Source organism: Leucoraja erinacea, chromosome 2, assembly GCF_028641065.1.
Source record: "Leucoraja erinacea ecotype New England chromosome 2, Leri_hhj_1, whole genome shotgun sequence".
Classification (NCBI taxonomy): Eukaryota; Metazoa; Chordata; class Chondrichthyes; order Rajiformes; family Rajidae; genus Leucoraja; species Leucoraja erinaceus.
Window position 1 is genome coordinate 38,351,745 of NC_073378.1, and position 26,883 is coordinate 38,378,627.

Below are 26,883 nucleotides of genomic sequence, written 5' to 3' on the forward strand. Positions count from 1 at the left end.
GTGTCAGGTTACAGAGCCAAATCTGATGTACCTTTGTCCTCTCCATCCCACAAATCCCTTGGCCGACTTTAGCAGCCGAACATTGAATGGGATATCTGGGTCCTCCTTACAAGAAAGATTCACACGTTGCTCTTAGCTGCTGACAATTAGGCGCACCCTTGTCGCTGACAAACTGCCTGCAGTTCACATAAACATCTCATGGACAGAAGCCCGGGTCCAAGTTGGCAGCAGATAGGAGGGCACTTCTGCACAAATGGGTCCCCCTATGCTTTTTGCAAGTAAATTACATGATAATAAAGGACTCGCTGCTGTGTGGTATGGTTCTATTAATTGCCGTTTGCGGGTCATGCTGATATCTGTGGGCTCACCATCCATGAAGTTGTCAGCATTTCCACTCTAATCGCTTTTATAGCAAGCAGCAGCATCAAGGGACCACTCGGAGGAGGCTGCTACCCTCGTACCTGTAGGACTGATACTCATCCACACATTGAGATGCCAAAAAACCCTTGGAAACTCAGGAGCGTTGGATTGAAGCATTGAACAGTGCGACCGTGCTCCATGTTAGCTGAAGCACGCATGGCAATCAGCTTGCACTAACTGGGTTGGAAAGTCACAGAATCAACTATTTTGATTTTACAAGACCCAAGAGGTTGCCATTGTGTCCATTCTGGCTCCTTGTGGAGCAATCCCGTCAGTCTCACTCCCTGGCGTAGGAAGGAGCTGCCGATGCTGGTTTACACCGAAGGTAGACACAAAGTGCTGGAGTAACCCAGCAGAGCAGGCAGCATCTCTGGGGAGAAGATAGAGAAATCCCTTTCTCTTTCTCTGCAGACTTACAAGTTATTCCCTCTTACATGCCTTTCTAATTCAGGACACCAGACTATACTTCTGGTCTCAATGTGGTGTCAGAGATTATGTCAATGGTAGGATTAGCAGATTAGGAATATTAACTCCTGGATTCAGAGGGTCTGGAATTCAGTGGGAATTGCTGAGCGGCGGCATTCCGCTTTGGAACTGATGACCACGGCCCAGGAGAGTCTGCTCGCTGAGTTTTTACAGTGTAATTAGAAACTCTCTTGAGGTTATTTAAAGCACAGGAGCGACTGGACTGTGAATTTATGAATGGTACAATAGAAGTCCTGGTTGCCCATCAGTAGTAAGCTGTTCGTTCACTGATGGAAGTGGGGAAGCTGGTGGCCTCACCTGGTCTGACCAGTTGACAATTCACTGCCTTGCTTGATTCTAAATTGCCATCTGAAATGCCTAAGAAGCTATGCTATGGTATTAGCACTGGATGATAAAGTGTGGTGCTGAGGGAATGCTGCCCCTTAAGTATTGCCTACCATAGGTTCATAAGTACTAAGAGCAGAATTAGGCCATTCGGCCCATCGTCTACTACGCCATTCAATCATGGCCCATCTATCTCTCCCTCCTAACCCTTGATACCCGTACTGATCAAGAATCTATCTGTCTCTGCCTTAAAAATATCCATTGACGGCCTCCACAGCCTTCTGTGGCAATGAATTCCTTACAACTTTTACAACATTAAACCAACATTTTGTTTGGCCTCGTTAGGTGATTATAAAAGACCCTACGGCATTTTGCTCTTGAATCTCATATCCCAAGAATTAATTGAAAAAAATATATTATTTCAAACTGTAAAACTGAAATCCAAGTGCATGGATTATTCCATATGGGTGAATTCGTACCTTTAATCAGTAGAAACAAGGAACTGCAGATGCTGATTTACCACAAATAAAAACCACACAAAGTGCTGGAGTAAGTTAGTGGAACAAGCAGCATCTCTGGAGAAAATGGATAAGGTGACGTTTCAGGATTGCGACCCTTCTTGAAGAGTGTCGACCCGAAACGTCACCTATCCATGTTCTGCTGAGATGCTGCCTGACCCGCAGAGTTACTTCAGCACTTTGTGTATTTTTTTAAATAACTTTATTCCCCATGCACTGCAGATGTTACGACTCCTCCCCCCTGTTCCCATCTCAATATTGGCATTGTAATCATTAACGTTTTCATTACCCACTGGACATCATTCTTCCCATCCAGCCATTCACTACAACCAGACCCCAGGGCTAGCCCAAAATGTGCAAACACTTACTCAGATCCACTTTCCACCATCTGCGTTAGGAGGGAGATGCCGTCAAGGTTAATGAACTCCTGGGCAAAGGTGATGTCGAGGGAATGATTAGCCAAGTCTTTCAGTGCTTCTAATTTAGCATCCATGCTGGAAGACTGGATTCTCTCATGGATCGCCTGTGCAACTTGCGTCTGGATAAGTAATTAAGAGACAAGAACAAAAGATAGGCAGAAAATATACTCAGGGCATAAGCTTGCTTTGATCGTCAAATGAACCTGTTCCAAAACAGAGCACAATTCCATGGAAAGTACATAAATCAGCCAGACATTATTCTAAATGGCCAATCCACATTGTAAAGGGTCTGCAGATTATTCAGGTTTACACTAAGTTCTACGTAGCCTGGGTAACTCGTAATAGGAAGCCCAGTTAATATCCTCTGCACCAGCTGAGATGGTGACCAATAGTCCATTGGGAATCTCAGGGGAAACAGCATTTTAAAAGAATTATAATGCGGTCAATTGAAAGCTCAGACTCATTTTTTTATACCAGGCGCCAAAGCTGCAACTGGACTGAACCTCAAGGTTGATCTGCTTGAGTTGAAGATTCTCATGATCCTGATTCATTCGCAAGGAAAAAGTGTTGAAAATGACTAACCTTCCCTATCTCAAGATCTACTCCCTCCCCTCAAAAAATAAGAAACTCAAAAGATTTTCTCTTAAAGTCAGTATTATGCTGTTTTAAACTCCCATCCACTTACTCCCTATGTGGTTTTCACTCTCTACCAATCACAGTCAGATAAAGCATGACTTGCTCAGAAAATGCCTTTTGTGGCCTTTATGTAGCCAGAGTGCTTTTATCCCAAATAAATGCTTTTGCACCAGTGTCACGCTTGTAGAGTAAACAACGTATGCATTGCAAGATTACACAAATAACAGTGTGGTAGTTAAAACTGGTATGTAACAAAGGCAATGCCACTGTGGTGATGGGAGATTTCAATATGCAGGTAGACTGGGAAAATCAGGTTGGTTCAGGACCCCAAGAAAGAGAGTTTGTAGAATGCCTCCGAGATGGATTCTTAGAGCAGCTTGTAATGGAGCCGACCAGAGAAAAGGCAATTCTGGATTTAGTGTTGGCCAATGAACCAGATATGATAAGAGAACTCAAGGTAAAGGAACCACTTGGAGGTAGTGATCATAAAATAACCATATAACAATTACAGCACGGAAACAGGCCATCTCGACCCTTCTAGTCCGTGCCGAACACATAATCTCCCCTAGTCCCATATACCTGCGCTCAGACCATAACCTTCCATTCCCTTCCCATCCATATAACTATCCAATTTATTTTTAAATGATAAAAACGAACCTGCTCCACCACCTTCACTGGAAGCTCATTCCACACCGCCACCACTCTCTGAGTAAAGAAGTTCCCCCTCATGTTACCCCTAAACTTCAGTCCCTTAATTCTCATGTCATGTCCCCCAGTTTGAATCTTCCCTACTCTCAGTGGGAAAAGCTTTTCCACGTCAACTCTGTCTATCCCTCTCATCATTTTAAAAAGTGGGTCCCCAGATTTGGATCTGTCTTCACCTATCAAGTCCATTATTATTAGGGGAACCTTCTGCGCTCCAAAGAATAAAGCCCTAACTTGTTCAAAGAATTTCTCTGTAACTTAGTTGCTGAAACCCAGGCAACATTCTAGTAAATCTCCTCTGTACTCTCTCTATTTTGTTGACATCCTTCCTATAATTAGGCGACCAAAATTGTACACCATACTCCAGAATTGGCCTCACCAATGCCTTGTACAATTTTTAACATTACATCCCAACTTCTATACTCAATGCTCTGATTTATAAAGGCCAGCACACCAAAAATCTTTCTTTACCACCCTATCTACATGAGATTCCACTTTCAGGGAACTGTGCACAGTTATTCCCAGATCCCTCTGTTCTCCTACATTCTTCAATTCCCTACCATTTACCATGTACGTCCTATTTTGATTTGTCCTGCCAAGATGTAGCACCTCACACTTATCAGCATTAAACTCCATCTGCCATCTTTCAGCCCACTCTTCCAACTGGCATAAATCTCTCTGTAGACTTTGAAAATGTACTTCATTACCCGCAACCCCACCTATCTTAGTATCATCTGCATACTTACTAATCCAATTTACCACACCATCATCCAGATCATTGATGTACATGACAAACAACAGTGGACCCAACACAGATCCCTGTGGCACCCCACTCGTCACTGGCCTCCAACCTGACAAACAACCATCCACCATTACTCTCTGGCATCTCCCATTCAGCCACTGTTGAATCCATCTTGCTACTCCACCATTAATACCCAACCATTGAACCTTCTTAACCAACCTTCCATGAGGAACCTTGTCAAAGGCCTTACTGAAGTCCATACATACAACATCCACTGCTTTACCCTCATCAATTTCCCGAGTAACATCTTCAAAAAATTCAAGCAGATTAGTTAAAAAAGACCTTCCAGGCACAAATCCATGTTGACTGTTCCTAATCAGACCCTGTTTATCCAAATGCTTATATATATTATCTCTAAGTATTCTTTCCATTAATTTGCCCACCACTGACGTCAAACTAACAGGTCTATAATTGCTAGGTTTACTCTTAGACCCCTTTTTAAACAATGGAACAACATGCGCAGTACGCCAATCCTCCGGCACTATTCCCGTTTCTAATGACATTTGAAATATTTCTGCCATAGCCCCTGCTATTTCTACACTAACTTCCCTCAATGTCCTAGGGAATATCCTGTCCGGACCTGGAGACTTATTCATGTACCTTTAATGGAAAGGGACGAATAGCCTTTGGTTCCAGTTCAACCATTGCAATCAGTTTTTGTAAGGCTGTCAGGTGGGTTATTCTAATACAAGAAAGTTTGTGCCACGTAATGTGAATTTGCATGAAATAAATGACGAGTCAAAAAGAAATAGGAACATCACATGAACTACTTACTGGTGAGGATGCCAAGCGAAGGATTGCACCATTTTTTATTTCATTACGGTTCTGCGGAGGAATAAAAATCCAACATAGGTTATAGAGAAACAGGTTTATTTTACATCAAGTACCTCACCCATCAATTGTTATTTCTTGTTTCAGTAGTAATCGTCCATCAGTATGATCCTTTCTCGAGCGTAATCCAATTAGAACAGAAACCTAAACAAATCCAAGGTCTCCAGTAATTAATCCCCAGAATGATTCCATGTACAATGTCAACATCTTGCCTAGTGCACAGAAGCCTAATGCCTGGTACACAGAAGTTCATAATAACAGTTAATAGGGAATTATTTGCCACAGAAGGGTGTGGAGGCCAAGTCAGTGGATATTTTTAAGGCAGAGATAGATTCTTGATTAGTACAGGTGTCAGAGGTTATGGGAGAAGGCAGGAGAAGCAGAGTCTTAACGTCTAATGATCTTGCACAGAGAGGAGAATCGAGCACCAGAGGAAATAGGTTCAAGGTGAAGAGGAAAAGATTTAAAATGAATCCGAGGGGTAACTTTTTCACACAGAGGGTGGCGGGTGTATGAAACAAGCTGCCAGAAGAGTTGGTTGAGGCTGGGACTATCCCATAATTTAAGAATCAGTTGGACAGGTACATGGATAGGACAGGTTTGGAGGGTTATGGACCAAGCGCAGGCAAGTGGGACTGGTGTAGATGGGACATTGTTGGCCGGTGTGGGCGAATTGGGTCGAAGGACCTGTTCCCACACTGTATCACGCTATGACTCTAATGGGGTTAGGAGGGAGAGATAGATCAGCCATGAATGAATGGCGGAGTAGACTTTTTTGAGCCAAATGGCCTAATTCTACTCCTATATCATATGACCTTAATAATAATAAGAAACTGCTTCCATTCAAAGGTTTCCCCTTCAGTGTCCACATCATTTCACTCTGAGGCGGCAGTCAGTGGGGATAGATTACAGAGGTCCCCATCTTAGCTATATTTGCATATTGCCTAATTCTGAGAGATCTATTGCCATGGTGAGTGAGTCCTCATTTAGTTTAGTTTAGCTGGAGACACAGCATGGAATCAGACCCTTCGGTCCACCGAGTCCACACTGACCATTGATGACTCGTTCACACTGGTTCTATGTTATCCACATATCCCTACACAATGGGGACAATTTACAAAGCCCAATTAACCTACTACCCCCTCTTTGGGATGTGGGAGGACTGGAGCAGCTGGAGGAAACGCATGCGGTCTCAAGGGGAATGTGCAAACTACACACAGTCAGCATCCGAGGTCAAGATCGAACCTGGGTCTCTAGCACCATAAGGCCGCAGCTCTACTATAGTACCATGCAGGGGCAATCGCGAACGCCTTCCTTCCATAACTTGTCTATCACTGTTGCAGGACTGCAACCCAACAACATTTTTCCAAATCACCATTTCATTTGTCTTCTTCACTAAACCATTTTTTTCTTCATCTCTTAATGTATCTATTTCACCACTTGAGGGCAGCCTTCTATCAGCCTAAACCTCATTATACAAAATATATACACACACACACACACAAGGTATTCACTTTAAATTGCACAGAGGCTTTTCAACAGATAACGAGGAGATGCAAACTTTAATGCCAAGAGGTCATAAGTGATAGGAGCAGAATTAGACCATTCGGCCCATCAAGTCTACTCCGCCATGGCTGATCTATCTCTCCCTCCAAACCCCATTCTCCTGCCTTCTCCCCATAACCCCTGAAACCTGTACTAATCTACAATCTGTCTATCTCTGCTTTAAAAATACCCATTGACTTGGCCTCCACAGCCATCTGTGGCAGGGAATTCCACAGCTCTTCCACAGAGAGATCATATTGAGTTGTGGGCTGAGCACAACAGAAAGTAAACCTCTCATCAGCATCTCAGTGAGTCAGCAAATTGCATTTACAGTTCCCTGATGGAATGAAAGCACAAGGAAAGCTGTCAAGGATAATGCCAGAGAAGGAAGCAGGGACAGAGGGGGAAATTGCTTAATCCACAGTGGGCTGAATGTGCATTTTTTTAACCACATGGAGTGATTAAGATGAAATGGCATTGAATAACTAACGGAAACACAAGGCAGAATAGAACCACACAGTGTCAGGCAAGGGAGGAGGTATAAAACCAGCATCGACCATTCTACATGATTACAGGATGGTAATTTTATACTGAGTTGCATAGGGACTTCTCAACGAGGTGAATGAATCTTTAGAATTCTCTACCCCAAAGGTTTTGGAGGCAAAGGACAAGTACAAAGGACATTTATTGTCACATACACCAATTGGTGCAGTGACATTTGAGTTACCATGCAGCACACAAATAAGATAAACACAACACCTTAGAATTTACCATAAAACATAAAAAACATCCCCCCCCCCACAGCAGAATCAACGTTTCCCACTGTGAGGGAAGGCACCAAAGTTCAGTCCTCTTCCTCTGTTCACCCATCATGATCGGGGCCTATTGAGGCCTCCGCAGTCGCTGCAACGGCGGCCCGATGTTTCAGGCCCTCGAACGGAGGAACACTCTCAGCGGCCCGGAGCCTCCGAATCGGCCGCTTCCTACCGGAGACCGCAGCTTCCGGGGTCCACAGGCCGAGCTGGGCGGAGATTCAACGCTGGCGATCTCGGCGAGAGATCCCAGGCTCCGCAATGTTAAAGTCAGCACCGCCAGCAGCTGGAAGCTCCCGCCGCCCGTGGCTGGATGCTCCGCGGACCACAGCTCCATGGTGTTGAAAGTCGGCAGTCACAGCACTCCGGAGCTCCAACACGGCGATTCCCGCCCGATAAGGCATCGCTCGCTCTGCGATGGAATCCAGTGCTGCGCCACTGCTGAAGCTGAAGCTCTGGCCGGTCTCCGACAGGAAAGGCCATGCCAATCCAGATGGTAGGCCGTGAGGAGGGGGCGAAGATGCGGCTCGGAGAATAGTCGCATCCTCGCCCAGGAAGTGACTACGAAAAGCAGTTTCGCCCTCCCCCCACATAAAAAAGACTAAAAGACCTCCAAAAACAAACTTTAAAACAAACTAAAAATAACAAAAAGAATGAAAGGACAGACAGATGCAGGCGGGGCAGCCATATTCGAGAGTTTTATTACTCGAGAGTAGATCATCAAGGGTATTTTGATTGGGGACGATCAGCCATGATCACAATGACTGGCGGTGCTGGCTCGAATGGCCGAATGGCCTCCTCCTGCACCTATTTTTATATTTCTATGTAAAGAGGAACTAAATATATATTCGGAAGAGAGAAATGTAGAACCAAAGAACTGCAGATGCTAGTTTTAAAAAGAAAGACACACAAAATGCTGGAGTCACTCAGAGGGTCAGGCAACATCTTTGGAAAACATGGAGGTGTGGAATTTTGGGTTGGGACTCTACTTCAGAAAGCCCCGACTCAAAACATCACCTTTCCATGTTCTCCAGAAATGCTGCCTGACCCACTGAGTTTGTTTTGTTTCAAGATACAGTGTGGAAACAGTCCCCCTAGTGTGCATCAACTAACGATCACCGGTGTACTCGTTCTGTGTTAGCCCAGCTTTGCATCCTACACACCACGGGCCACTTACAGAAGCCAATTCATCTACAAACCCACACGTTTTTGGAAAGTGGGAAGAAACCAGAGCACCCAGAGAAAATCTATGCGGTCACAGGGAGAGTGCATGAACTCCACAAGATAGCACCCATAGTCCGGATCGAACCCAGGTCTCCACCGCTGCAAGACAGCAACTCTACCAGTCTCATGCACGCTTTCAAATCCCTTCAAGTGTTCATCCAGTGCAAAGACCTATTAGCAAAGTGGGTACTAACTGTGTCCCCTTTGTACAACCCTTCTGTAAACATAGAAACATAAAAAAATAGGTGCAGGAGTAGGCCTTTCAGCCCTTCGAGCCAGAACACCCATTCAATCTGATCATGGCTGATCATCTAAAATCAGTACCCCGTTCCTGCTTTCTCCTCTTATCCCTTGATTCCGTTAGCCCTCAGAGCTAAATCTAACTCTCTCTTGAAAACATCATTGGCCTCCACTGCCTTCCGTGGCAGAGAATTCCACAGATTCACAACTCTCTGGGTGAAAAAGCTTTCTCTCATCTCAGCCCTACATGGCCTTCCCCTTATTCTTAAATTGTGACCCCTGGTTCTGGACTCCCCGAACTTGGGGAACATGTCTAAGAATTTAGACTTTAGAAATACAGCTGGAAACAGGCCCTTCAGCCCAATGAGTCCATGCCATCCAGTACACTAGCACTATCCTACACACTAGGGGCAATTAACAATTTCCAGAAGGCAAAGGAACCTACAAACCTCTGTATGTCTTTGGAGTGTGGGAGGAAACTAGAGCTCCTGGAAAACCCCACGTGGTCACAGGAAGAACGTGCAAACTCTATACAGACAGCATTGCAAATGATACTTAAAACCTCAAAGATATCATCATCGTCCACTCACCCCACAGTGGTGCCCCTATTTGTTCTGTATCAACGACATTCTCAAAATCTGAATCCTCTCACAATCATGCAGACATATAAGGACTTCTATCTTTCCATCCATTTCTCATCCCTGCTTCCCCCTCCGTCCTGTATGTTGCTTCACAAGTCCGTCCCTACACCCTCTGTGCATTTTGCTTTGTTGCAATAGCCAGCATGTTCATAAGTGATACGAGCAGAATTAGGTCATTTGGCCCATCAATCAAGGCTGATCTATCTCTCCCTCCTAACCCCATGCTCCAGCCTTTCCCCCATAACCCCTGACACCTGTACTAATCTACAATCTATCTATCTCTATTCTGCATTGTACTGAAAATAACATACATCCTCCATTAAACTCTGCCCGATTGTTCTTTCAGTTCCCATGTTTTATTAAAGATCCTTTGATCGCAACCACGTGCCTACACAGGGAGCATTTTGAATGTGTAGACTTGCCTTCTCAGTAATGTAGAAGTTTCTGCTGTCCGCGTACTGCAAGGCATAGGTTTCTGGGGTCGGTAGAGACCAACTTAATTTAAAAAGAAAAACAAGTTAATTTCCGGAAACATTACATCAGCAAAAAAAATAATCAAAATAAAGTTCCGATTACAGAGCTTTTTCACACTCTAAAGGCCGTCCCACTTGCCGATTTTTTCGGCGACTGTCGGCGTCATATCATGGTGGCCAAAAGATTTTGAACATTTCAAAATGCAGCAGCGACAAAATAATGTTGCGCACTTGAAAAAATGCCGCGCGTCAATACGTCATCATACCGCAAATTTTTCGGTGACCTGATACGTCAGGCAATGATGATGGCAGTCGCCAAAAAAATCACCAAGTGGGATAGGGCCTTAACTGTATTAGCCTGTCGTTTAATGACTCCTCTTCCCTAGCTCTGTCCCTCTTCTAATAGACATGGACCTTCACCTGCCACCATCATGTGTTCCTGCATGGATTGTAAAAGCATGCATGTATTGTTCCTGAAACGTACAAAATTCTTAAGGGGTTGGACAGGCTAGATGCAGGAAAATTATTCCCGATGTTGGGGAAGTCCAGAACAAGAGGTCACAGTTTAAGGATAAGGGGGAAGTCTTTTAGGACCGAGATGAGAAAAATGTTTTTCACACAGAGAGTGGTGAATCTCTGGAATTCTCTGCCACAGAAGGTAGTTGAGGCCAGTTCATTGGCTATATTTAAGAGGGAGTTAGATATGGCCCTTGTGGCTAAAGGGATCAGGGGGTATGGAGAGAAGGCAGGTACAGTATACTGAGTTGGATGATCAGCCATGATCATATTGAATGGCGGTGCAGGCTCGAAGGGCCGAATGGCCTACTCCTGCACCTATTTTCTATGTTTCTATGTATAATGGTCAGATAACCTTCTTCCATAGCAGCACAATATGACCCACAGCGGGCATCAGAATTACACAGCAAAGAAACAGGCCATTTGGCCCACCATGTCCCTGCCCACCATCAAATATTGGTTGTAGAATGCATTGTTGAGGCTGCACTTTGGACACGTACGTAAATAGGAAATGTTTAGAGTGTTATGGCTTAGAGTAGATGGGGTATTTTGGTCAGCAGTGACAAGCTGGGCCGAAAGGCCTGTTCCTGTGTGTAGGATGCAGAATATGGGTTTGAGTTTAGTTTATTGTCACATGTACCGAGATATGATGAAAAGCTTTTGTTGCAGTCAGCGGAAAGGCAATACATGATTACAATACATGGAGTATTGTGTGCAGTTTTGGTCTCCTAATTTGAGGAAGGACATTCTTGCTATTGAGGGAGTGCAGCGTAGGTTCACCACGTTAATTCCCGGGATGGCGGGACTGTCATATGATGAAAGGATGGAGCGGCTGGGCTTGTATTCACTGGTATTTAGAAGTATGAGAGAGAATCTTATAGAAACATATAAAATTAGTAAGGGATTGGACACGCTAGATGCAGGAAATATGTTCACGATGTTGGGGGAGTCCAGCACCGGGGGCCACAGTTTAAGAATAAGGGGTAGGCCATTTAGAACAGAGATGAGGGAAAACTTTTTTCACACAGAGAGTTGTGAGTATGTGGAATTCTCCGCCTCAGAAGGCAGTGGAGGCCGATTCACTGGATGCATTCAAAAGAGAGTTAGATAGAGCTCTTGGGGTGAGTGGAATCAAGGGGTATGGGGAGAAGGCAGGAACGGGGTACTGATTGTGGATAATTGGCCATGATCACATAGAATGGTGGTGCTGGCTCAAAGGACCGCATAGCCCACTCCTGCACCTATTTTCTATGTTTTACAATCGAGCCATTCACAGTGTACAGATGCATGATAAAGGGAATAACATGAATAACGTTATAAAATGATTCAGTTGCCTTGTTTAAGAAAGAACTGCAGATGCTGGCAAAATCGAAGGTAAAATCAAAAAATGCTGGAGGAACTCAGCGGGTAAGGCAGCATCTATGGAGCGAAGGAAGAGGTGACGTTTCGGGTCGAGACCTTTCTTCAGACTGATACGGAGGTGGGCGGGAAGAAGAGTTGCCTGATCATAGCTGGGAAGAAACTGTCCCTGAATCTGGAGTGTGTTTTCAAACTTCTATATCTTTTGCCAGAAGGGAGAGAGGAGTAGAGGGAATGGCCAGAGTGCGACTCATCCTGGATGATGCTGGTGGCCTTGCCAAGGTAGCGCAAGGTGTAAATGTAGTCAATGAAAGGGGGGTAGGTTTGTGTGATGGGCTGCGCCCACAATTCTCAGCAATTTCTTGCGGTCCTACATGGAGTTGTTTCCAAACCAGGCTGTGATGCTTCACACAGAACTAGTGTGAACACGTGATCAATGATTGGCGTGGACCTGGTTGGCCGAAAGGCCTGTTTCCATGCTGTATCTAAACCAAAACTAAACAGCATCACAGGAACATGGGACAATGCTGGCTCCGTGGTGTTTGCAGGTTCCTGCCTCTGATCGCTATCACCATAGCTTGAACATATTTCCAAGTAAGATTTGAACCGAACCTCTATCAATAAAGTTCCAGCAGATGATTTTTTTAAATCAACAAATAAACTTTCCCAATTTCTTTGATCTAGTTCCTCAGTTAATGAATATCGATTAGATCGTTTTTCTATCTCTAAACAATCTCTAGTAGAACCCAAAATTCTTATCTTCTCACACTCCCTCATTTAAAAACGTGTTAAATGACCTCTCGAGTGGCATCAGTCTTTATCCCTGGTCATAGCCTAATTATTTTCTTTTAGCAAGGGATGAACTGAGAGTCATAGATCAGACGCTAAAATTGTTAAGGTACTTACCCATCGCAAACTTCCCGTATGATCGAAGCCAGGGGCTTTTTCTGCAATGATAAAGGGAAAACAAAATCATACTTTAAAATTTAAATGCAAATTGATGAAGTAATTAACCACACCCTCACCCTACCTCCAAACCCTATTATAGTGCATTCTAACCTCATCTTTGGCAAATTATTTCAAGCATTTTCGCCAACTTAACATTCAATGGCAATAACTCTTGAGGCTATTTCACCCACTTGAGTAGAATTTAAAATGTTACAACAAGGAACTGCAGATGCCATGTTTTTTACCAAAAACACAAAACGACACAAAATGCTGCAGTAACACAGCGGGTCAGGCAGCATCTCTGGGAAAATAGATAGGTGGCGCTTCAGATGTGAACCCTCTGTTCAAGATAGACACAAGAAGCTGGAGGAGTGCAGCAGTAGAGCTGCTGCCTTACATTGCCAGAGACCAGGGTTTGATCCTGTCTATGAACGGTCTGTGCAGAGTTTGTACGTTCTCTCTGTGACCGCGTGGGTTTTCCCTGGGTACTCCGGTTTCCTCCCACACTCCAAAGATGTAAAGATTTGTAGGTTAATTGGCTTCAGTAAAAATTGTAAATTGTCCCTAGTGTGTAGGATAGTGTACGGGTATCGCTGTTTGACGTGGACTCGGTGAGCCGAAGGGCTTGTTTCCACGCTGTGGGGAGAAGGCAGGAACTGGGTACTGATTTTGGATGATCAGCCATGATCACATTAAATGGCGGTGCTGGCTCGAAGGGCCGAATGGCCTCCTCCTGCACCTATTGTCTATTGTCAGGCAGCATCTTTAAAGAAAATGGATAGGTCACTTTTCAGATGTCTGAACAAGGATCCCGACCCATAACGTAATTTATTCAATTTCTCCAGATATTCTGCCTGCTCCGCTGATTTACTCCAGCATTTTGTGTCTATCTTGAGTAGAAGTTAGTTCGGGGCAGATAGCATAATCTTTCCCTACTTCATAGAAGTATAGAAAAATAGGTTTAGGCCATTCAGCCCTTTGAGCCAGCACCGCTATTCAATATAATCATGGCTGATCATCTAAAATCAGTACCCAGTTCCTGCTTTTCCCCCATATCCCGTGATTGCTTTAGCTCTAAGAGCTAAATTTAACTCTCTCTTGAAAACATCCAGTGAATTGGCCTCCACTGTGACAGAGAATTTCACAGATTCACAACTCTCTGGGTGAATAATTTTTCCTCATCTCAGTCCTAAATAGCCTACCCCTTATTCTTAAACTGTGACCCTGCTTCTGGACTTCCCCAACATCGGGAAACATTTTCCTGCATCTAGCCTGTCCAATCCTTAAAGAATTTGATATCTATATTACTAAAAGTCTCATCTTGACCACTTCCTGTTGCATTGTATATTGATTTTAGAAAAAACGCTGCCACTTACGACTGTGATTTTTGGTCATCTTACTCAGAGTCCCCCTCCGTTGGGCAGGACAAGAGGATTTTTCCCATTGATGAAAAATAAAATACTTATTAATGTTTAAAAAATGTTGAGATTCTCTCTCCTGAAGGTTACGCCCCTTCCGGAGGGACAATAAAACAAAGAAGTGTGGAGGTGCCTCAGTTCACTGCAAGAAGGGGGAGCGAGAGGTTGCGATTCTCAGTCTGAGCTGTGAATAACACTGAACACATGTCTACTAAACTGTGAGTGGTTTTACTGACCTGTCACTGCCCTTAATGTGGTTTGAAAATGGAGTTTAAAAATGCAAAAGTGTGTTTTGGTTTGAAAATACTAAAGCTGTGTTGCCTTTGGTTTGAAAATGCTAAAGCGGTATTGCCTTTGGTTTGAAAATACTAAAGCTGCCTGCCTAATTGAAAAGTCGGTTTGAGAATGTCCATACTAGCCCTCTGGAATGGATTTAAGAGAGAGTTAGATAGAGCTCTAGGGGATAGTGGAGTCAAGGGATATGGGGAGAAGGCAGGCACGGGGTACTGATTGGGGACGATCAGCCATGATCACAATGAATGGTGGTACTGGCTCGAAGGGCCCAATGGCCTCCTCCTGCACCTATTTTCTATGTTTCTATGTTTTCTATACAACCAGTCCCTTCAGCCCACAACACCCATATTAGTGCTCCAGAAAGCCCCCCCTCCCACCCCCCCACTGGCCACCAATATTGGAATATTGGTGCAGAGCTGGAATATTGCGTTTGGGACCAGTCTCCCATATGAAGCTGGGACCCAACGGGTCCCACTTACTCTAGTGTTTCTGTAAGATCTCCTCTCATCCTTCTAAATGCAAGTGATTACTAGCCTAGTCGACCCATTCTTTTATCATATGTTTTGATGAAAATTGTAAATTTGTAAAATTATAACTTCAGTCAGTCAGGCTGGCACTGAGGGATAGGGAGAACAAAGACAGCTATCAAACATACAAGGTAGTGGCACTGATCCACTGTGGGATTTCGTCAATTGCTTGTTTTCCTTGTTCCCTTGAGAGAGCCGTACTCTTGGGCAGCAGATAAACAGGAGTATGTGGAAAGCTCCCTGGTACTCGGGTCATGGACACAACACAAATTCCTTCTATCTGCTCCGCGATTTTGGCTCCTAACTTGGCCCAGCGAAGCTTTGGAGGAACCAAATCAAAAACAACATGAAATCAGACACAAGAGACTGCAGACGCTGGAACAAAAATAAAACAAACTGCTGTAGGAACTCAAGTAGCATGGGTGGAGGCAGAGGGATGGCCAGGTTTTGGGTCGAGACTCTGTATCTGGACGCTCCAGCGGTTTGTCTTCAGTGTAAAATTAGCTTCACACTTGACATCAACACTGACACCAAATCTTGTATACATTCATTTTTAAAAAAACATTATGTAAGCCACCTCAGAAGACAAACCGTGGACAGTTCGTGAGTTCAAGCCACAGCCTAATCCACATATCCAAACATGAACACGTGCCAGGAAATAATCGTCACACAGAATGCAAACAGAACATTAGAATCAAGGTCGCAATCTCCCAGAGTGGTGCTGGGAACTCAGTGCAGCTTCCAGACATGGGCGGCACAGTGGCGCAGGGGTAGAGTTGCTGCCTTACAGCGCCAGGGACCCGGGTGCGATCCTGACTACGGGTCCTGTCCATACGGAGTTTGTACGTTCTCCCCGTGACCGGCGTGAGTTTCCTCCCACACTCCAAAGACTTACAGATTTGTAGGTTAATTGGCTTGGTAAACTTGTTAATTGTCCCTAGTGTGTGTTGGATAATGTTAATGTGCGGGGATCGCAGGTCGGCACGGATTCGGTGGGCCGAAGGGCCTGTGTCTGTGCTGTTTCTCTATACTAAAATATAAACACAATGTATCCCGAAGGCTTCTCCCATGGACCTCGTCTGGCAGAGAGGAATTCAGCACAAAACTAATAACTCCCCATAACCTCTACTACGGCTGCCAGAGGTTATGGGGAGAAGGCAGGAGAATGCGGTTAGGAGGCAGAGTTAGATCAGCCATGATTGAATGGCAGAGTAGACTTGATGGGCCGATTGACCTAATTCTATTCCTCTCACTTATAATCATGACCTTATGAAATGCCGCATAGTAATGATGAAGCCAAATGGTATTTTTATTCCCTGTGTGCAAGGATTTGTTTTTAATGTGAAATCCACGTCCCTTTAAAGCACTGCCAGCCAGTCACATCAATACCAGCGAGTTTAATCTGCACTACCCTCTGAATCATCTTGGCTGCCAAACTGCGTAAAAGGCAGGTTGAACACATTATCCATTACTTCTATTTGAGCAAAGTCAACACACTCTGACGTGAAACCCGCTGAAAGATACAAATGGGCGCAAGAACTCAACTGGTCATGTGTCAGATCAATTGTATGACCTCCTCAACTGTTTATAATTACTTGGAGTCAGAGGGAATTTTCCAAGGAATCTGTTTAACCCTCAAGGTCACAACTTGATATTTTTCATCTGAAGACTTAGACGATTTAGCTTAGTTTAGTTTAGAGATACAGCGTGGCAACAGGCCCTTCGGCCCACCTAGTCCACGCCAACCAGCAATCCCCACTCACGAACACTATCCAATGCACACTCGGGACAATTTACAATTTTTACCAAAGCCAATTAACCTACAAACCTGTACGTCTCTGGATTGTGGGGAAGGAACCAGATCACCCGGAGAAAACTCATGCGGTCATGGGGAGAACGTACAAACTCCGTACAGACAGTACCCGTAGTCAGGATCGGACCTGGGTCTCTGGCGGTGTGGCATGTAAGGCAGCAACTCTACCAGTGCGCCGCCATTGTGCCCTTTATGTATGTAATTGGAACATAGAACATTACAGGGCAGGAACGGGCCCTTCAGCCCACTATGTTTGTGCCAAACATGATGCCAAATTAAACTGATCTCATCTGCCTGTACATGATCAATCTCCCTAAATACCCTGCACTTCCATGTGCCTATCCTAAAGCCTCTTAAACACCAATTTCATACGGTATCTGCCTCCACCACCATGCCTGGCGGTGTGTTCCAGGCCCATTCCACTTTCTGCATTAAAAAAAAACTTGCCCTGCACATCTCCATTAAACTTTCCCCCCTCTCCCTATATAGCCATGCCCTCTAATATTGGACATTTCAACCGTGGGAAAATGGTTCTGACTGCCTACCCTATGCTTCTCATAAAGTTATATACGTCTATCAAGTCGCCCCTCAACTTCCTATGTTCCAAGAGAAAAATAATGGGATATCCTTCATTCAACTGATGTTCAATTTCAAACAACTGTAGTGAATGAGGCTTAACTCAAGATAGGCAACAATTAAAAAAGGCACAATCCATTTGTGTTGCACGGTGTGGTGGTGGCATGGTGGCGCAGTGGTACAGTTGCTGCCTTACAGCGCCAGAGACGCGGGTCCCATCCTGACTATTGATGCTGTCTGTACCAAGTTTGTACGTTCTCCCCGTGACCTGAGTGGGTTTTCTCCGGGTGCTCCGGTTTCATCCCACACTCCAAAGACGTGCAAGTTTGTAGGTTAATTGGCTTCGGTAAAATTGTAAATTGTCCCTAGTGTGTTGGATAGAGTTGGTGTATGGGGTGATCTCTGGTCGGCAGGAACTCAGTGGGCCGAAGGGCCTGTTTCCTCGCTGTATCTCTAAACTAAAACTAAAAGAAATATGTAGGAAGGAAAGGCAGATGCTAGTTTTACCCCCACAATCCAAAGCTGGAGTAACTCAGCGGGACAGGCAGCATCTCCGGAGAGAAGGAATGGGTGACGTTTCGGGTTGAGACCCTTCTTCAAGATAGAGTTAGATAGCTCTTCAGGCTAACATAATCAAGAGATATGGGGCAAAAGCAGGAACGGGGTACTGATTTTGGATAATCAGCTATGATCATACCGAATGGCGTTGCTGGCTCAAAGGACCGAATTGCTTACTCCTGCATCTATTTTCTATGTTGCTCTGTTTCAGACGTCTGAAGAAGCGCCTCAACCTGAAACGTTACCCATTCCTTCTCTCCAGAGATGCTGCCTGTCCCGCTGAGTTACTCCAGCATTTTTTGTAAAACTAACAGAAGATCTCACACACTGACCTCTCTGTCCTGGACCTCCTCCGTTGTCAGAGTGAGGCGCAGTGCAAATTGGAGGAACAGCACCTCATATTTCGCGTTGATAGCTTACATCCCAGTGGTATGAACACTGACTTCTCTATCTTCAAGTAGCCCTTGCTTTTCCTCTCTCTTCATCCCTCCCCCTTCCCAGTTCTCTGACCAGTCTTACTATCTCCGACTACATTTTATCTCTGTGCCGCCCACTCCCCTGACATCAGTCTGAAGAAGGGTCTCGACCCTAAACGTCACCCATTCCTTCTCTCCAGAGATGCTGCCTGTCTCGCTGAGTTACTGCAGCATTTTTGTGCAAAACGAACAGAAGATCTCACCTGATCGATCTCCATCAACTTGGGGAAGGCTCCAGGCCATTCGATGGCCACCTTCACGATGTCCGACGGTGGTGGCATCTTAATGATTTAGACGCTCACTGAAAGAAACAGAAGACGTTGCCTCGGTGTGGGAAGCGGCCAGTGTCTCATCCAACCCTGAAACAGACACAAGTGTGAACAAAGCATGAAGCAGGTGAAAACTGCCTGAATAAATTCATTGAACCAGACCCCCAGCCACAAGCACCGATACTCGTAATTACCAGGTACCAATCCAACCTGTGTGGACATCATGGACTCCAGAGGCACGGTCCTCAGAAAATAAGGGACCCCCATCCTCATACCTCCAGATTCAGGGACCGTTTCTTCCAAGCTGTTATCAGGCAACTGAACCATCCTACCAAAAACTGGAGAGAAGCCCTGAGCTACTATCTACTTCTTTGGATTATCTTTGATCGGACGTTCCTGGACTTTATCTTGCATTAAATGTTATTTACATTATTCCCTTTATCAAGTATATTGTACACTGTGGATGGCTCGATTATACTCATGTATTCTTTCCGCTGACTGGTTAGCACGCAACAAATGCTTTTCACATGTGACAATAAATTAAACTCAATAAACTAAACTCACTAAGCTCTGTATTCCTCCAAATCTCTGCACCAGGATTTTCCAACTTTACCACCTACGAGCGAGTTTTAATAGCTTTTATTACATTGCTGACATTAAGGCAGAGCCATAGTCATACAGCACGAAGACAGGCTCTTCAGCCCAACTTGCCCATGCCCAATACGTCCCATCTATACTAGTCCTATTTTGCCCATATCCTTCTAAACGTTTCCTATCTATGTACCTGTCCAAATGTTATAAATGTTGTTATAATAAAGTCATAGTCATAGATTCACTTGAAAACTAGAAATCCGGCATAATTGTTTACAAAAATTAAATCATAAATACAGTAGAAATACTTTATACCTTTCATGTGCTGTGGAAAAAGTGGACAGAAGAATGGAGCGGCTGGGCTTGTACACTCTGGAGTTTAGAAGGATGAGAGGGATTTCATTGAAACATCTAAGATTGTTAAGGGCTTGGATACACTAGAGGCAGGAAACATGTTCCCGATGTTGGAGAAGTCCAGAACCAGGGGCCACAGTTTAAGAATAAGGAGTAAGCCATTTAGAATGAGATGAGGAAACACTTTTTCTCACAGAGAGTGGTGAGTGTGGAATTCTCTGACTCATTGTGGAGGCAGGTGGAGGCAGGTTCTCTAGATGCTTTCAAAAGGTAGCTAGATAAGACTCTTAAAAATAGTGTAGTCAGGGAGATATGGGGAGAAGGCAGGGTGGGGTACTGATTGGGGATGATCAGCCATGATCACATTGAATGGCGGTGCTGGCTCGAAGGGCCACATGGCCTACTCCTGCACCTATTGTCTATTGTCTATTGACATTAGACACTAATGATAATTTGGTGTCATCTAGAGGCAAAGTGCTGCTTACCGTCCACATTGCCGCAGCTCTACAACCTCCACTGAAAGCAGCAAGGTCTCAAATCCTGAATAGATTGTCCCCCAGAGTGTTCAATGGGAAATCTCAGCAAGACTGACATGTACTGCTGGGCAGTGGGGGAGCACTGTCGAAGTGATTATTGTACATTCGGCATTGAGTCCAGGACTCACTGCCACTTGAACAACTAACTGTCCCCAAGCTCCATTCAGAACAACCAGCACAGGGCAGCGACATTGGTCTGCTGCGTTACCGACTGCAGTCATAAGTTCATAAGTGATAGGAGCAGAATTAGGCCATTCGGCCCATTAGGTTTTTCCCTGCCATTCGATCATGACTTATCTATCTTCCCCTCTCAACCCATTCTCTTGCCTGCTCCCCATAGTGCCTGACGCCCATACTGACCAAGAATCTATCAATCTCTGTCTTAAAAAATTCTATTGACTTGGTCTCCACAGCCTTCTGTGGCAAAGAATTCCACACATTCACCACCCTTTGACGAAAGAAATTCCTCCTCATCTCCTTTCTAAAGGTACGTCCTTTTATTCTGAGGCCATAACCTCTGGACCTAGACTCTCCCACTAGTGGAATCATCCTCGCCACATTCACTCTATCCAGGCCTTTCACTACTTGGTAAGTTTCAATGTCTCCATTCATCCTTCTAACAAATAGAGGCCCAATGCAGTCAAACGCTCTTCATGTGTTAACCTAAAGCTCAGGCACAACAATGCCCAAGAGAGCACGAAGTAAGTGTTAGTCATTGTCACTTTTTCAATACATTGTTTGGCAACAAAGTGGTACAAAGTGCTGGAGTAACTCAGCAGAACAGGCAGCATCTCTGGAGAACACAAAGATGTGACATTTCAGGTCGTTCCCGACTCCAAACCTCAGCCATCCATGTTCTCCCGAGATGCTGCCTGACCTGCTGAGCTATTTCAGCACGTTGTATCTTTTGGCAAGCCTGCATGCGCCAGAGAACGTGTGTTTGTGTGTGTGTGTGTGGACTGTTGCGGACAGTGAGGAAGCCTGTCAAAGGATAGAGAGGGATATAGATAAGATGCAGAAATGTGTGGAGAAATAGCAGATGGAATATTAATTCTGAGCATGTGTAAGGTGTTGCATTTTGGGCAGACAAATGCAAGGGAAAAGTACACAGTTAATGGCAAGAGCCTTAACAGCATTGATTTACAGAGGGACCTTGGGCTCCAAGTCCATGACAGTATCAACACAAGTAGATAGAGTGGTAAAAAGGCATAAGGTATGCCTGGCTTCATTGGTCAGGGAATTGAATACAAGAATCAGGAAGTTATGTTGCAGCTTATCCAACTTTGGTTGGACAGCATTTTGTGCAAAGACACAAAGTGCTAGAGTAACTCAGCAGGTCCGGCAGCATCCCTGGAGAATGTAGATAGGTGATGTTTTGGGTCTAGACATTTCTTGCGACTGGATTTGAGTATTGTGTACAGTTTTGGTCACTCCAGGACTTACAAGAAGGATGTGGAGACTTTGGAAAGGGTAAAGAAGAGGTTTACCAGAATACTGCCTGAGGTTATTTGCTATAAAGAGAGGATGGAAAAACTTGGATTGTTTTCTCTGGAGAGTCAGGAGATGGTGTCAGGTCGGGGGGAGTTCCTCCCGCCATGGTTAACATGTAATCCCGTGCTACCTGCTTGGATAGTCGGCGACTAAACCGTCACCACGCCTGGTTTGGCAGGAGAGGAGGAGGCTGTGGACCCCAGCAGAACCAAAAACAAAACCTGTCAAACGGCGGATGAGCTTCTAGCGAGCCAACGGCTATCCACACTTCAGTAGAAGTTTGCGATCACTGTCAAACATAGCATTGTAAGGAATGATGACGGACAATAGACAATAGGTGCAGGAGTAGGCCATTAGGCCCTTCGAGCCAGCACCGCCATTCAACGTGATCATGACTGATCACATTGAATGGCGGTGCTGGCTCGAAGGGCCAAATGGCCTACTCCTGCACCTATTGTCTATCATCATTCCTTACATTTTTAAGAGCCCTATCTAGCTCTCTCTTGAAAGCATCCAGAGAACCCGCCTCCTAAAGCACACACACCAAAATCCTATACTTCCAGCGGCAGAAGTCCCCAGGAACTGGAGGACAGAGATGTGTGGTGTGTCCGTCACCATTCCCGTTGGAAACCAGCACCACTGTGTTGCTAATGTTTTCAACGATGATGAATGAATGACGATAGTAATATATAACATGATCAAAGGCGAGACAATCAGAGCTATTTTTGCAGGGTGGAAATGTCAAAGGCGAGAGGGTATAGGTTTAAGGTGAGAGGAGAAAAGTTTAAAGAAGATGCGCGGGGCAAGTTTTTTTTTACACACAGTGGTGGGTGCTTGTAAAGTGCTGGAGGCAGATACAATGTGGCTTATAAGAGACTTTTAGAGCCGCACATGCAGGGCATGGAAAGATATGTATCACAGGGAGGCAGACGGGATTAGTTTAATGTCATCATTTTCAACACGGGCATTGTGGACCATAGGGCCTGTTCCTGTGCTGTACTGTTCTATGTTCTACGTTCTATGTGTTTAAAGCAGCATCGGCAGAAAGAGGGCGGCACGGTGACGCAGCTGTAGAATTGCTGCCCCAGAGACCTGGGTTCGATTCGACTATGGGTGCTGTCTGGACGTGGTTTGTACGTTCTTCCCGTGACTGCATGGGTTTTCTCTGAGATCTTCGGTTTCCTCCACACTCCAAAGACGTACAGGTTTGTTGGTTAATTGGTTTGGTCTAAGTGCAAATTGTCCCTAGTGTGTGTAGGATAGTGTAAGTGTGCGGGGATCGTTGGTCACTGTGGATTCGGTGGGCCGAAGGATCTACATCTCTAAACTAAACCAAAAGAAACAGAAATAATATTTCAGGGTAAAGGCCTCGGGTTTGAACTGGGAAAGAAAAAAAGAGTTTTGAGTTGAAAAGGAAGGGGAAGTCCTCAGTAGGACTGTAGAATGCTTTTCATTGGCTGAGGTCGGAGTTGTCAAGGTGATCAATTGCACTATTTTAGGAAGCTTGATTTAATAGGTTTATAGAGAGCGGGGAAGGTCACATTGATGTTGTGAAGTACAGACGAGAACTGAGCTGCAGCCAAAAGAAGGTTGGAAATGGCCAGCAGACCACAGTATCTAGAAAGAGAGAACAACTACAGGGAAGCAGGGTGCCACAGCGCCAGAGACCCAGGTTCAATCCTGACTATGGAATTTTTACGTTCTCCCTATGACCTGCGTGGAGTTTCTTTGTGTGCTCCGGTCTCCTCCCACACTCCAAAAAAATACAGGTTTGCAGGCGAATTGATTCGGTATAATTGTAAATTGTCCCTAGTGTGCATAGGATAGTATCACTGGTCGGTGTGACTCGGTGGGCCGAAAGGCCAGTTTCCACGCTGTATCTCTATGTTAAATTAAACTGAGCCACTTTAGAGATTACTTCACAGCAGAACCGACCAGTTCTGATACAATTAGGTCAGTGAATGATCTAGTTTAGTTTAGTTTATTGTCACGTGTCGTGAGGTACAGATTTTTGTCTAAAATTGCTGAATTCCACGTCATGTCCAGAAGTCTGCAAGGTGGTAGATGGGGTGTTGTTCCTTTTGATTACATAGGCTTCAATTTTACTTCGGAGTCACGTGAGTGACTACGTGAAGAACCCACCCAGCGCGCAGGCGCGGCATTACGTCAGCAGTGCAACAGCGGCAGCAGCTGGAGCCAGGCTCTCCAGCTGCAGCATAAAGACAAGACCTCAGGTAAGTGCCTTTTTTGTTACAGAGTCGCTCCAGAGAGAATCATGGCCTCTCGCAAGCGACCAGCCAGGAGGACTGCCTGCCCAACTCCACCCGAGGACGGGTCCATAGCGGGACGGCAGCCTCTCGCAGCGGAGGAGCCTTTTCAACGCTCCCGCTCACCCGACACCGAGCCGCCCCCAGTGCTGCAGATTTCAACGCCCCGCACAGGGAGGAAGGCGACACATAAGACCGACCGGCCGGTGTCCTCCGATGAATCGGAGGAACGGGAACACTCTCCCCCACCGAAATGGGGAGACGCTCGGATCAGCTGCATGAGGCAGCTCCTAGAGCGAATGATAAACGAGGAGATGCGGCATCTCCCAGGAGGACGGGCTTTGGCCTCCTCCTCTCCACACCCTTCTGTACCCTCTATGTTCGAGGGCAGTAAGGGAGGCCAGGACTGGGCTGGCCTATCCCAAGGGCAGGCGGAGGATACCATCAGCATGCCGGGCGTGCCAGAAGAAGAGCTACTGGGTGTAGTGGGCCGATATGCAGCGCCCCCAACAACTGGGATGGTGTTGCCACCCAGAATGGCGGCCACCATAAACAGGCTGTCCAACAACCCGCTGCAGGACAAGGCTGTCCAGCAGGCCCTTGACAATTACATAGCGCCAGAAAATTGCGAGGCGCTGAGGGTCAAAACGGTCAATGGGCAGATCTGGAACCAGCTGGGGCAGCAAATCAGGGCTCAGGAAGTCAAGATGCAGCGAGTCCTGAAGCTCCACTCAGCAGCCGTCACCGCCTTTGCTCGGTCCGTTGGGAATGAAGACCTGACCATACCCCAGCAGGATGCCCTCGCACTGATGTGCAGCACCACCTATGAGCTAAATAGCCTACGGCGGGACAACATCAGGCCTGCCCTCAACCCAACATATGCCGGCCTCTGTAAAGCTCCAGCGCCCGAACGACAGGCGCTGCTATTTGGTGCGGATCTGGCCAAAAGGCTGAAGGAGTTGGAAGAGGCGGCAAAACCAGTAGGCCTCATGAGGGCAGGGCCAGGACCGAGCAGGGTGAAGACACCCAGTTGGCCGCACGCCTCGGCAGCCACCAGCAGATACCGAGCTGGTGAAAGCCTGGTGACCGCCTCCCACTACCCCCAGAGCTCTTTTTTAGAGCGGGGCCCAGGGCGGAGCCGTGGGAAGATGCGCCGCCCCACCGCAGCACCAACACGGACAACCTTGGGCCAGACCCACCGAAAACGACCCCACAAGTGAACATGGAGGTAGGTGGGTCTGGTTCCTGTCAACATACACAGACAAAGGGTGTAGTATTAACAGGGGGACGTTTGAGGTTCTTCAAGCATGTTTGGTGCTCCCTTACTAACAATAAGTTTATACTCAACAGTATTAGTGGATACAAAATTGAGTTCAAACCAGGCGTAGAACCGCCAGTTCAGCACATGCCCCAAAGGGTGTTCCTTCCCTCGGCAGTTGAGAAGGTAGAAGGACAAGCTGAACTTGATCGGCTCGTGGCTAAAGGCATCATAGAAATGACCACACACGAGCCGCAAGAATTTGTATCAAATATTTTTCTCAAAACCAAAAAAGATGGTGGACGTCGCATTATTATTGATCTGACGTCACTTAATCAGTCTGTTGAGTATCAACATTTCAAAATGGAGACATTTGTCACTGCCAGACAACTGATCTCCAAGGGATACTACATGGCAAGCATAGATATCAAAGATGCTTACTATTTGGTACCCATTCATAAAGATTACTTTAAATATCTGAAATTTATCTGGAGGGGCCAGCTATGGCAGTACCGAGCTTTGCCCAATGGTTTAACGACAGCTCCCAGACTATTTACGAAAATTCTTAAAGTGGCCATGAAGAAATTGAGAGAACTAAAACATTTAGTTGTGGCCTATCTGGACGATGTTCTCATATTAGGAAGAACACGGGAACAAGCTGTCGCAGGAGTGTTAGCCACTAAACAACTCCTTGAAACTTTGGGTTTTATCCTTCACCCAGATAAATCAATATTGGAGCCTACTACTAACATGGATTACCTAGGCTTCACTATTGACACGATTCACATGACTGTCACTCTGCCCAGAGACAAAACAGTTTCACTCATTGAAGCTTGTAGCCATTTAATTGCTACACCGCAACCTAGAATACGGCATGTAGCCAGAGTTATTGGCTCTATAGTAGCAGCATTTCCGGCTGCCCAACATGGGCCCTTGCATTATCAAAATCTACAAAGAGCAAGGACTCATGCATTACGCCTTAATAGGGGGCATTATGATCGCAAAATGGATTTACCCGCTGAAGCCAAATCAGAACTTCAGTGGTGGGTTGATAATATTTGGCACAGTCACAGTCCTATCGCCGTAACCAATCCTAACATAACCATTGCAACGGATGCCAGTGCTTTAGGCTGGGGAGCTACTAACTCCATAGACAGCACAGGTGGCAGATGGACTAACTCAGAGGCATCGCTACTACAATCACTGGGCATTAACTTTTTGGAAATGCTCGCCGCCTTTTATGGGCTAAAAGCATATGCATCTGATATGCGGCACGTGCATGTTAGGATTATGATCGACAACACTACGGCAGTATCTTATATCCAGCACATGGGTGGCATTAAATCAGTATCATGCGACAAATTAACTGCTATAATCTGGCAATGGTGTGTCGAGAGACATATTTGGCTATCAGCTGCCTATTTACCAGGCAAGCTAAATTTAGTGGCGGACACCAGGTCACGAAAATTCAACGACAACATCGAATGGATGTTGGACCCAAAATTATTTGCTAAAATTGTTAAGCAATATGGTACGCCAGATATAGATTTGTTTGC

The 26,883-nt window shown here is 45.5% G+C and overlaps 1 protein-coding gene across 2 annotated transcripts in view; it reads right to left on the reverse strand.

Moving 5' to 3' along the window:
- Positions 1-26,883, reverse strand: part of elmo1 (engulfment and cell motility 1 (ced-12 homolog, C. elegans)) — a 293,797-nt gene that overhangs the window by 226,271 nt on the left and 40,643 nt on the right. For both annotated transcript variants that reach the window (XM_055655086.1, XM_055655094.1), the window contains 5 exons: positions 18,765-18,920; positions 12,858-12,898; positions 10,026-10,098; positions 5,085-5,135; positions 2,117-2,286 (listed from right to left, as the gene is read on the reverse strand). In XM_055655086.1, coding sequence (XP_055511061.1) covers positions 2,117-2,286; positions 5,085-5,135; positions 10,026-10,098; positions 12,858-12,898; positions 18,765-18,842 — 413 coding nt within the window. In that variant the 5' untranslated portion in view covers positions 18,843-18,920. The remainder of the gene's footprint in view (positions 1-2,116; positions 2,287-5,084; positions 5,136-10,025; positions 10,099-12,857; positions 12,899-18,764; positions 18,921-26,883) is intronic.